Below are 13807 nucleotides of genomic sequence, written 5' to 3' on the forward strand. Positions count from 1 at the left end.
TTTTGATGGAATACAGGGATGGGTGCTTTTCTTCTTATTATCACATAAACATATTCTGAATTCAAATTTCCTGAAAATCTAGGCAGAGATGGTTCGTGAAAAAAATGGATCAACAACACTTTTAAAAATATTTTTGGTGGTTCTAGAATTTGAATTCAGAGTCTTCTTTGGCAAATGTGCTACCACTTGAGCCACACCTGCATCTTTCAATGACCCTTTTGATATGGCTCTTATTATGAATCTGAGTATACTCCTAAGGACTTTCTATTTAGTAATAGAAAGTTTAAAAATATGAGTTAAATCTGGGGAGTGTTAGTAACATTGACTATTCCTCCTCTAACACTTATTGTTGAAGCACCTCCAAGGAAACAGGACTTTCTACACAATATCTTCTGTGACTGATCATAGAATCTGAGTAGTTGGAGAAAAAGGAAGAAAATTGTGCTACCAAGTACTGCATCACTGTTCTTTCTAAACTATGAATTCTGTACAGCAAATAAAAGTCAGAAAGTGATAATGAACTTCTGTAAGCTGGGAAGATTTTACTTATTTTACTTAGTTTGTCTTTAAAATTAGAGAAGAAAAGCACAGGTTTGGGGCTTGAAAGAATGGAACTGTAGTCACATAGTGTCTTGTGAGTTGAGTACAATAAAAAGCATAAGTTAGATATGCATGTAACATTTTATAGTACAATATAAATCTTTTCCCTGAGAATATTGGGACTCTTATGAAAAATATTTCTGTCTTTGATAGCTAATAATTGTCAAGATCACAAATTTTATCATTTAATATATTATTTCATTCCATATGTTGTTTCTATTTTGTTGAATGTACCTTATTACATAAAGAGTTATTCTTCTAATGAATTTGTAACTATGTTCCTATGAACAAATAAATTAGAGTCATCCTTATTTAATATGTGATGGATTATAACCACAGTGATGCCTTGAACACTAGAGATAAAGGAGGGTATTGGCACTACTTTAGATTTTTGTCTACTTATCAGTACAGTGAAATACCTATAAACTCCAGTCTAAAACCATCAAACAAAATATTGTTGATATTAATATTCATGATGCTTTCTACAAGGAATAGTATCTGAAGATTTTATGTGAAAACTTTCTTTTTTTCTCTTTTTCTCAGTTTGGTTATTTCTTATTTATTGAAATAGTGATCCGTTCTTATTCTTCCTTATTTTTTCATGAGTATTGTATAAGAACCAGAATCATTGTTCATTCTTTTGCCTCCTTTCTTCTTTACAAAAATGATAATCTCATTTTATTCCATTCTACAAACTTATTCTTAGTAGGATTTATATGTAGGGTATGATGAGCTTGGGTACCTCATGTTCCTCAACTCTTCCCATGGAGCACTGAGGAGAGGGCTGTCTTGTCCACACTAAATTTAAATCACACATTATCCAAGCAATATTAGAGGCACATCACCTTCATCTCAATGGAGACACTGACAGACATTGATTAACCTAGATTAGTAAACAATAAGGATACAGCCTATCAGCTCCATGACTTTTCTGCCCTACCCATGGCTGAATATGTAGTTACTGATGGGAAAAAGAGCAAAAGATAATTTTAAAATATAGTATTTTCTTGAAGCCGGGTATGTTGGCTGAGCTATTTGAACTATACAGGAGAATCAAAGTATGAAGATAAAACAAGGCCCTGAGATTAAAAATGGACACACTCACACACACACACACACACACACACACACACACACACACACACACACACACACAACGAAATTGAATGCCTTCTTAACAATAAGCTTAAAAGACAATGTAGCAAATGGAATCCAAATCTCTTAACACAGAGGTCACTGGTTCCTCTAATATTCCTGGGCATTTCCAGTTAGTTGAAATATGAGAAGAATGAGATATTGATAAACAAATACTACTTGGCAATTTTAGCAAAAGTAAACAGCCTGGGTTTCTGGAGTAATAAAAACATTTATGAGTAGGAAACAAGTAAATAAAAATGTGTATGTGTGTATGTGTGCTTGTGCATGTACACATGTACACATGCATGCACATCTAAAAAAGGGTTTCAATTCAGCACCTTGCATTCCCATTTGATTTTGCTCAAGGCTGGTGCTGTACCATTTGAGCCAACTTTCCACTTCCGAAATTTATATTTTAATGGGAAGACTTGGGTAGTTTATTTCTGATAAAACCTTGGTAGTGTATTTGCAACAAAGTAAGAACAGTATAGTTGAACAAAAATTGAATCCGTTTGGGCATATAGAAAATTCACAAGAAAAATAAATATTTTTTCCTTAAGCATTTGAAAGACTTTTAGTGATTTGGAAGAATCTTTTCATCAAAATAATTGGCAGAATGGAATGACTTAGCTAAAGATATGAGGTTTGGGACAAGATGTGAATTTCTTCTTTTTTTATTGTGAAAATACTGTACAGAGGGGTTACAATTACATGGGCAAGATAATGAGTAAATTTCTTATCAAGCATTGTAGCCTCCTCCTTTGTTTCCCCTTCCCATCCCTTCCATCCTCCCCCTGCCCCCCCACCCAAACCTCCCTGCCCCCCTACCAAAGTTGTAAAGTTCGTTTTCGACATGATGTGAATTTCAAAGATAGCTATCATTTGTCATAAACATATGAATGACTTACAATCACTGTGTTTATATACTACAATTTACCCTTGAAATTTTCATATTTTGTCATATGTCATATGTCAAATATTTTTGGTATTTTAAATAAAGCATGAAAATGTTTACTTTTAGGAAGTCTCTGTGGAATACTCAAGAGAGGGAAATAAAATGAAAATTAATCTTATTTTGTAAGCCACAGACAGTGCCCTTAAATGCCAGTGTTTAAATAAACCTTGAAGACACTAATTAAAAAAGAAAACAATTCAATAAGATAGTTCAATATGGCTACTAAAAGCCAAGAAGGAAAGGAGAAAGGAAGGAATGGCGTGGCAGTCTATTACTTAATGTTGCTTGGACCTTGGGCCACAATGAGTATGTCAAACCAACCCAAAATAGTAAAGTACACAAAGCAGCTAAAATATTTCATTTCCTGAAGCAACCAGCTCTAAGAGTGAGAGGTAGGTAAGAGGTGTGATTGAAGTGTGAATATATATATATATATATACACACTCTCCTTACTCTACACACACTCACACATTCACACATGCATACACATATGCATGCAGAATTAACTGATTGGTCACAGAAAGAGCCCTTTACTTTGAAATTAAAATCACTTAAATAGCAATCCATGAAGCAGAAATATAACATTGCAAAATTGTTAGTTTAAATAGAAAATGTAGCTCTGAAGCCATCTCTGGCTTAAGCTAAATAGCTAAGGTAATCCAGGTAGCCATGAAGATACTCATGGTCATTGAATACAAGGAAATTTTGAAGAAAACTCTTATGCCTGAAATGTATCTGTAGAACTGGGTTACACTAGACCATTCTAAGATTTTTTTGCTTGTAATAACTTTCATACTGAGATCATACAACCAGTCTTGTGCTCTGTTTCTAGGTCTGTAATTCTGCTACCCTGCATATTTGTCAGATATATGGTTTAATAGGAAAATACCAGACTATCCGAAATGACTGTTGGACAAAAAGTGACTAGTGATACTATTATTTATCTCATATAACACATGCTTCTAAAACTAGAAGAAAGACAGTCTATAACCTCATCCTACTTACATCTTTTCTGCTAGGTTTTCTCCTTGAAAGCTGTAAAGAGAAGCAAAGAACAAGTTTTAGACTTGCTAAAGATGTTATCCAACTGTTGTCTAATTCAGTCCTGGTACTTAAGAATTTGTGTGATCTTGGGAAAGATTTGAGCTGCAATGAACTAGTTTTCTCATATATAAATTTTAGGAAGTAATAACACCTACCAACTACCTTAAGGTAGTTGGACAAGCCAATGCCATAATGCTTTCACAACATTTACAATACATGCCACACATAGTGTTTGAGGAATGTGGTTTGTTAAGATTATGTATCTATTAATAACAATTTCTCATCATGATAATTGCTGAAGTAACACAAGAGCGAGATATAATCATTTTATGTTGTTTTAATAAGGGTAGGTTTACCTTCATTTGAAAGCTTAAAGAATTTGATCATGAAACGTCAAAAACATTGAGAATTATTGTAATTTGTTTTCAGAAAACACATACACACATATTCTTTCCTAATACTACTTCTCACTTAGCTTTCTTGCTCACACTTGGTGTTATACCACTTGACCCAGGCATCCATTCTGACTTTTTACTGGTTCATTAGAAATGGAGTCTCTTGGAATTTTGCTGCCCAGTTTGGCTTCAAACGTCCTTATTTCAGACTTCAGCCTGCTAGGGAGTGAGGATTACAAGCATGAGCCACCAATGTCAGGCTAAGAGAGAAAATATTTTAAATACCCTTACAGCTTATAAGGTGATGTGACTTTCTTTTCAAGCTTGCCCCATATCTGAGCATGTTTCATTTGTTTTCAGTGACTGTTGACCCTACAAAGCCCACAGAAGTCACTGCTGCAGGAAGCAAGGGCGTGTCAGATCTCCAAGAGGTTGTCTCCTTGAAAGAGAGGATGGCAAGGTACCAGGCAGCTGTTTCCAGGAGTGACTGCCACAGCTTCTCAGCAAATGTAAGCTTCCCTTGAAGGTTGTAGATTTAGAAATCTGCTTGATGTCTGTGAAAACCCTCCATACTTTTTAAGACAAGATAGCTAGTAAGCAGTTTTTCGAGGTGAAAAACTAGTCGGAATTAAATTCAGACCACTTGAATTTAAGCTTCAGTTGCACTCCTTATAGGCTGCATGAACTTGACCTAATCTTAACACTCTCTAAGCATTAGGTTTTCTTAACCAAAAATGGGAATGATCATTTACTACATTAGATATTATCAAGGAGATATATGTGTAAGCCAGGAGTCACTGAATAAATGTGTTATGATTGTCCTCATTATCACTTAACCTATGGTGGGTCTCCTCAGAAAGGTTGGGAAATAATGTTAATAATATAGCTTTTCAGGCTGCCCTCCTTGGTCTCCCTATATGGTTCATTTAAATTCTCTGGCAGTACAATTTCTTTTGCTTTTCTCTGCTTTAAATCCATTAGGAGAGGCTTAATCAACATAGAAATGAGAGAGATTAGCAATGTAGGCACTCTGCTAAACCAATTATGATTGTAGGAAACTGCATGATTCAGTAAGACCACCAATTTTTTTAAGAGCCAACCCATAATAAAGTCATGTTCAATGGAATGCTCTTTTATAATTATAATCTCCAAGTTAGCCATATCCCCCCCCCTCTCTGGGTGTGTGATTATGTGTTGTAGGGCAAGAGCCTGAGACAGTGACAGGAGAGGATCCTAAAGGGTAGTATTTCAAAATAGCTACTGTACATTCTGCTTTACAAATTATTTAGAGACAAGACTGACTGCCAAACTCATTAACAACTCATTGCAACTCTAGATGACATTTACATTTTTACATAGTCATTAAAATATATTTTGGACACAGCATAAATTTGGAATGAATGCACCAGAGAGACAGAAGTAAACAGATCACTTCCAAAACAAATAGTAGCACTACAATACCTCCCACAACTCCTCTTGGAGAACACCCCCTGCTGGATCATTCAGGAATTGTATTATAAATTTGTTCTAAATTGTAGAAATGATTCTTGGGGAAGCAGCTGCTTTTTGAAATACCTAGAAACTGGTTATTGAACAAATAGCATTTTAATTAGGAAACCTAAGTCCTTTTTCATAGTTGGATAACACTTCATTACAAATGTGTAGCAGAGAATTTTTTATGTTTTTTTAATTTTACTTTTAATTTCTTATCTTTAGTTGTATTAAAAAGGTTTGGATTCAGAAGTCCAAATTAGGAGTCCAGTGCATCTTTATTTCTAAGGGGATAGAATGTTTAAACGAGGTATAGAAATGAATTAAAGAATACTATTGCACAGAACAGTTACTGGAATATTAATATGAAAACATATTAATATGTTTTCATATTAATATTGAGTAAAAATATTTTCAAATGGTATAAATTGATACTGTCTTTAGTCCAATAATATTTGAATTGGATTCAACTCCCTCTTCTCTGACCAAAAAAATACTTTCACCTTGGAAATAAAAGCATTATGACTATGTAATATGCCTAAATTTAGGTTAGGTGATAGATATTTTATTAACAACTTCTTGTTCTTGTTCTTGTTATTGTTATTACTATTATTACTGAAATACCCATTAGATTAATTTCAAAGCCAAAGAATAAGAAATACAAAATAGGGGGTGGGAATGAGCCTTCATGATACAGTGTTTGTCTAACATGCATGAAGTCCTTGGTTCCTCAGTACCACATGAACAGAAAAAGGCAGAAGTGGCACTGTGGCTCAAGTGGTAGAGTGCTAGCCTTGAGCAAAAGAGATTTAGAGACAGTGCCTAGGACCTGAGATCAAACCCCAGGACTGGAGAAAGAAAGAAAGAAGAAACAAAGGAGAGAGAGAAAGAAAGAGCGAGAGAGAGAAAGAAAGGAAAGAAAGATAGAAAGAGAAAGAAAGAAAGAAAGAAAGAAAGAAAGAAAGAAAGAAAGAAAGAAAGAAAGAAAGAAAGAAAGAAAGGAGAGAAAGAAAGAAAGGAAGGAAGAAAGGAGAGAAAGAGGTAGAGAAAGAGAGAAAGAGGGAGAGAAGGAAAGAGAGAAGGAAAGGAAGAAAGGGAGGGAGGGAAGGAGGAAGGAAGGGAGGAAGGAAGGAAGGAAGGAAGAAAGGAAGGAAGGAAGGAAGGAAGGAAGGAAGGAAGAAAGGAAGGAAAGGGGAAGGAGGGAGGGAGAGAAGAGGGAAGGAAGGAAGAGAGGAAGGCAGGAGGGGACTAAGGAAAGAAAAAAAGCAAGAAAGGGAGAGAGAGAAAGAAGAGAAGGAAGGGAGGGAGGGAGAGAGGAAGGAAAGAAGGAAGCAAGGAAGGCAGGCAGGCAGGCAAAGTAATATAAATCTGCAAAGGTTCAGAACGAAGCGCTCTTCATGAGCAGTCATTGATAACAGTGTGGTCCATTGCCATCTACATGCGCAGCCCTTCCTTCACAAGGTGAGCTGTACGAAGTCCTAGCACCGCCATTTCTCACATCTCACAAGTTTTGCCCACCTGGGTTGATGAGTTCTTGCAGCATGACTCAGTCATCCAGAGAGAATAAGGGTGAGATTAATATTGCAATGAAACCAATCAACTGTTTGCACTTTGTATATGTAATGTGGTTTGATTCTGAAGCACAATGCTAAAGAAAAATAATGGAAATATCTGGGTTTTTATATGTTTTGTGGACGAGGTGCAACCTGTTTAGTGTGGGCATTGGTATATTTATTAAAACAGACTTATTGAGAAAAATACATCGTCATTGTTATAATCACTGAAGTCTTCTAGATTAATTTTATATGATTTGTACGTTGTTTATAGTTGTTTGAAACAACAGGATTCTTAATCATTACTTTAACTTTTATAATTTATTACTTGCATACGATTTTCACATATTCTATTATGGAAGGTCATTTATGTAACACAAATGCTAGACAGAGGGAAAGAAAAATTGTGGCCTTAATTTATATTTTTTTTTGTTTTCTTCATACTTTCTCACCAGGCTTCGTTGTTCCATTTTTATGCATGTACAAAAAACTTCACCTTTATTTTCCCCATCAACTTCTCCTATTGGCAATACCCTGGCACAGGACCTGTTTATTTGTAACAATTTATTTGTGACAATTAGTTATACCTTTCTGCTCCTTTACTTAGTCTAAATTTCCAATGGGATTCCATATCTTCTTGTGCTCTTTTCATGTATCAAATGGAACTAATTGATCAGCGCTTGCACTAAACATTTCTTACAGAATTTGAGAAGATTTGTACCTGTTGTGTAGAAGTAGCTTTTCTTCCCATAGATCAATGTACATATTTTGAAATACGTGGTAGTCCACAGAAGTGGGCAAAGTTATTTCCTTGGCAATGCAAACTCTAAAGTATGTGCTAGTAATTCACATAATCCTGAATATGATTTCAGGGTACAATACTCTTGAGTACAGGAAACTCAAACAAATCCTAATGTAGATGTATTGTTAGTTACCTTCTTGAGAAAGAAATTTTTTGAGTGAAGATTCCGGGATCTTAAAAGTCAACAGCCCGTGGTATAGGGAGCTCAGCTCCAGTTATTTTCAAGGTCTCATGACTCCCTGGGTTATGTCAGGACTGGACTAAACCTCAAAAGTCCTGCTCTGGTTTCAAGTAGTGTTGAATCTCCTCTGGCTGCAAGCGAACTGGAAGCTCCTGACATGGAGTCTGTTTGCTTGAGTTTGTTTGCTTCTTTCCGTCTGGCTTGAATGCCTGTTGTGCTCTGGAGTATGTTAACTCATAAGTGCCAAAGCCCTGAGCAACTCTACTTTTGAAGGAGACATGAGATTCCACAGCACTTCTTGGTGCTTCCAATTTTGTGTAATGAAATCTGTTTTTTCAATCATAAAACTCCTAGGATGGATTAGAACTCATAGCTCAAGCTACCAATTTCTAGCTTGTTAGTAAACACATCTATAGTCTGAGACTTGCCAGTACTTGAGTCAGGTAGCTGCTGTTTCCATTGAAGTCTGTGATTAAGAGAAACATGTTTCAAATTTCAATTTCCACATTCTTATTTTAACTGTAAGAACTTAACAAGCTGTATTTGTAAACACCAGTTTTTTTAGTTTAAATTATGGATAATAGTGCTCATATCTCACAGAATAGTGAGAAACATTAACCAACATACTACATAGACATATGCATATCCACATATATATATATATATACATATAAATATGGATGTCAAACAGTACTGGGCCTATAGCAATTGTTACTGTTACCAAAATAAATATCTCAGCACAGGAAATATTCTGAATCTTTATATTTTGTTAATATTTAATAATAAAAATAAATTTTGAAGTAACTAAAATTATTTTAATACATTTTTCTTAATAATAAGTTACACAAATGCTGGTATTGATGACAACTTTATATTGAGTTAAAATTGAGTCCATTATTCTAGTATCCACAAGTCCACTCATATTTTATTAAGGGGATATAGTTTACTTGATCTAATCTCTGGAAATCAACATTTATCTGAAATAAGGAGTATTAACTCAACTATTTGAGGATTCTTCTGATCATATATGAAAAGACAAATAGTGCAGCAAAAAGTCTATTTTAGTAGGGTTTTCAGGAAAAGTCTACAGAAAATTGTATACATTTTAATATTTTACTATAAAACCAGTCTATAATTGCCAGCATTTATAAAATACAGCCCTAGAATCACATCCAACATGAATACAAGGCTGAAATTTCCTATTTCTTGAATTATCTTAGGTGATGGAAGAAGCAGAAATGTGCTCAGTGCCTGGTGGTTTGGCCACAGTGAAGAAACACTTTGAGGATGAAATGGCCTCATCCTGTAATGCCTTTTCTCAGTACCAACACCAACATCAGAGCAGATCTGAGCAGGTAATATCTGTGAGTCAGATAAATCATATATGGTAGATACTCCCCTTCTTTGGTGGTGAAGTTCTGTTAGTCATTTAAAATTCTGTTACTGGTTTAGGAAAGTATCTTGAGAGCATTTTGATTTCTTTTCTTGGTTTCTTGACTCAGAACATTTTGCTATATGAATGGTGCTTCAGTAACAGCCTTCAGTTTCTCATGTCTCATACACAAAAGAAAATTAAGTAACTTACATTGGTCAACACATCAACATGAACTTTAAGAGAAATATTTGTTATTGGTTCTCTGCTTCTAGGTCATAACAAATTATCTACTGGTTGTTTGCATAGATGAAACATGAAGCATTTTTAGCTGTTTATCATAGAGAGGGTTTTTATTTTCTTTAAAATCATCAAAAATTGATCAGTAGAATTAAGATGTTGTACAAAACCTTACAGTGCAGATTCTTTCTAAATGTTTTCATACATAGAATTTGTTTCCCATTCCATTCCTTCATTATCACATATCACCAAATATTTTCATAAAATATAAGGATTTTTAATGTGAGTTTGTAAGTGGTAAAGCTCATCAGATTAAGTTTGGCATGTGGAAAACACAATTTCACTATAAACAGCTGTATATAATCCAATGTTTTCCATGAGAAAGGAAATCATTCGTGTATGAAATTTTGTAATGGGAAATAAAAATGGGTGTGTTTTTATACAGGATATCTAGAGGGTCATCTAAATTGTAAATGATAAAGCAACTGAGTGCTAGGTATGGCAAGGGAGATGGTAATACAGCAAATAACATTTCATATGTGAATGATTGTGTTCTTGTTCTTGTTGTGTTGGAAATGTGAAAAAATGTTCAAAGTACCTAGCTTAATAAACATATGGCAATGTTTCTTTCTAATGTAACCTAAGGAATATCATAAAAATAAGAAATTAGGATTGGTATGCCTATAATCTGATATATAGTTGTTGCAACATGGGAATCTAAATGCATGGTATATAGATGTGTGAGTGAATTGGTCAACAATACGTAAATATCATGATGTTAAGACCTTAAAAGACCAATTCCCATAGAGGTCTAAGAATGCAACCAGACTTTATCTTCCAGGGCATGGGTGTGTAGACTTCTTGCAGTAGGGCCCAGTATAACTTTCCACTGTCTTTATCTTGAAATTATAACTATAATTATAATTCTCAATCTGGCAGATTCTGTAGCCTTATTTGGAAGCAGAGACAAAAGCTATAAGCCCTAAAATCTTCAGTTGTTTCAGATGAGTGAAGGAAACTGACTAGCATCCTACTTCTCTTAAGAAGTTATTGTAGAGAGAGTATGGCAGAGAACAATTTGTGATATGGCATCTAATTGTCTGAAAACTAATACTGCAAAAGACAGAAAAAATACAAACTAGCTTTAACCAAGAGAAACTTTATAATTCAGCAAAAATGCAACTTATGGAAATGGGGTTTGATTTAAGCTCCAATGGTATGTTAAAGCTGGCTTGTACCCACTCTCCAATTATTTAAAATTCAGAGAATTTTGCATACCAGATGAGAACCTGTTTTCCAAAGTCTTCAAGATCTCTTGTGCTGCTCATCCTATACAACTGCCTGAAAAATATTTATGTTTTGACATATAGTAATTAATATTAGTGTGAAAACATTTGTGTTGGATTCTCAACAATATTTATTTAATGTCAAAATTAGAAAACAATTCATGAGCTATAATAAGCCCAGTCTGCCTCTTTCCCTACTAATGTAATGGAAATCAAATGTTTCAGGGTAAGTTGGTAACAGTTTGGAGATCAGCAATTGGCATAAACCAGTTTGACAGTCAAGCTATATCTAAAATTTAACATCCCTTCTGTTTATCATGTATTAGATTGCTTTGTACCTCCTGAAAAATGATTCTGAAGTAGAAAAGGAGGTGCTGGAAAACATAGAAACATGCATTTACTCATGATATTTTAAACAGGATGATGTTTATATGTTCTAGTCTGGTCTTGCTTTATGATTCTGTGATCTGTTTAACAGTTAGCAGTTACACTAGAGGATTGTAAAATATCCCTATGAAAATTAGACAAGACAGCCACTCTGTGTCCCTGGGGAGGTAGGGAGGTGATGTGATTAATTCTGCTTCTTCAATAAATCAGGAAATCTTGAATAGGTTATCTACTGGTTAGTGCCAACAGTGTTTAGCATTACTGTTCTAGACTCACTAACATTACTGTTCCCAGTGTGTGTGAATGACTCCCAGATACCAGGCCCTCTTTCAGGGATTACAAACAAGTTTATCTCCTGTTGATATTTCATTTGAAATATGTTGTCAGCCTTGTTTTGTATTTTGTTTTAAGATGGAGTGTTCAGTGGTTCTATGCCAGTGAAAATCAGTCAACCTTCAATGCTAGACTGCAAGGGATGGTTTAAAGAAGGGTGTTATTTCCCCATTCACGTAGCATGGCACATTGCAAAGGAACATTCTAAATAATCCATTCTCTCAACCTCAAACGAATATCTCAAAATTTTACTGGAGCAGATGGTAGAATGAATGTACTATGCATGTGAACCTGAGTTCCTTCCACATGTTCTATGATTTCTGTCTAACATTTTAGAATTTCTTTCCTTTCTCTGCCTTTCCATGTTTATAAGCTTTCTAAGTTTCTAAATATAATTTGTATAATAAAATTTGCTCACTTTATAAGTATTATTCAATGATTGTTCTAAATACTTTCAAAGTAGCAATGTTCCAAGAATCTATTTTACAAGTATTGCTTAACTCCAAGAAGAAACTTTGGATCCCTTAACACTCTACAGTTTTTTGAGCTGTACTCTTATATTCAGGGTTTGGCTATCATCATTTTATGTTAATTTTCTCTTTATTTGCTTCCCTCATTTTTATGCAGCACTGAGTTATTTTTGCATTAACTATTGAGCCCTGGAAACCTCAACTTTTAGTCCAATTTTTTCCCTTTAAGTTGTTCAAGAAGGAAAGCACAGTTAGAGCTTCAAATATTTTGAAGTAATTCCTGTAAGCCAGGGCATAGAACACTAATTTTGGTGAAATTTCTACATTGAATCCATGTCAGTAGTTAAAAGCATCCCTCACCTTTACCCTGTTACCAACTCAGATTCATTGGGTGACAGGATGCATCTTTCAATCTATTTGTCCCATGGCAAAAATCCCAACATGAACATGTATACTCTGAAAGATTAGGTCGATTAGGAACTATCTGTGAACAATTTCAGCTCAGTGGAAGACAGTTTTGACAGCTTGTGACAGACATAATCTGACATCTGTATGTTTCAAATTCTTTAAAGGTGACCTGTAATTATTTTCTAGCAAACGAAATACATTTTTTATCACCTAAGTGTCCATCCAAATGGCAGCAGTGTTTGCCATATGTGCTTTAAAACTACCTTTAGCTTCTGCCGAATATAGAAATTTTCAAGGTCCTAAATTGCTATTAACAACTCTAACCTGACCTAGATCTCTGTCAACACACAAGGTTATGACCAAGTGTGTCTTTTATTGTCTTTTAATTATGTGCATTGTGTTTAAATGGTTATAATGACTTCCAGAATCCAAAATAAATTAGACTTGAGTAATGAATATGCCTTTAACCCTAGAGCCTAACTATCTGGGTTCTAATACTGAAAAAGCCATTTATCTCAGTCTGGGTTCTGTTGTTATAAAAGAATATCATAGATTGGGTAATTTATAACAATTAGAAATTTACTAACTCACAATTAGGGAGGTTAAGAATCCCAGGGGTCTAGGATATATCTCAGTGGCAAAGTGCTTGCCTGGCAAAATGCTTGCCTATCAAGTGAAGTGTCCTTGTCCGATCCTCAGTACCAAAAAAGAAAAGTCAAAAAAAAAAAAAAAGAATTCCAGGATCAATGTCTGGAAAGTCTCTTTTTGCCACATTATATTACTCATACAACATGAATACCAAAGTAGGGGAGGAGAGAGAGACAGAAAGAGGGAGAAAGAAAGAGGGGGAAAAGAGAGAGCGAGCAGAACAAGCCCAAGAAGTACAAACAAACCTCATTTATATGAGTGAGAAACTTATAACTTAAATACTCCTAAAATGTCCCATCCTCCCAAACCATTAAGCTGGCAATTAAATTGTAAATGAACTTTTGGAAGGGATGAATATTCAAATCATAACATTACTTACCCTTTCTAATAAAATGGGACAAAGTAAGAGAGCCATGTCCAGAATAAAAAGTCATTTCCTGAGCCAGGCACTAGTTAGTGTCTGATGACAAATCCAAGGTACTCAGGAAACTGAGATCAGAGAATT

General features: G+C 34.8%; 1 protein-coding gene across 1 annotated transcript in view; it reads left to right on the forward strand.

Moving 5' to 3' along the window:
* Positions 1-13807, forward strand: part of Xirp2 (xin actin binding repeat containing 2) — a 266365-nt gene that overhangs the window by 226653 nt on the left and 25905 nt on the right. The window contains exons 3-4 of the mRNA XM_013028501.1: positions 4492-4640; positions 9379-9513. Coding sequence (XP_012883955.1) covers positions 4492-4640; positions 9379-9513 — 284 coding nt within the window. The remainder of the gene's footprint in view (positions 1-4491; positions 4641-9378; positions 9514-13807) is intronic.

The sequence above is a fragment of the Dipodomys ordii genome, unplaced genomic scaffold (genome assembly GCF_000151885.1).
Source record: "Dipodomys ordii isolate 6190 unplaced genomic scaffold, Dord_2.0 Scaffold5, whole genome shotgun sequence".
NCBI lineage: Eukaryota > Metazoa > Chordata > Mammalia > Rodentia > Heteromyidae > Dipodomys > Dipodomys ordii.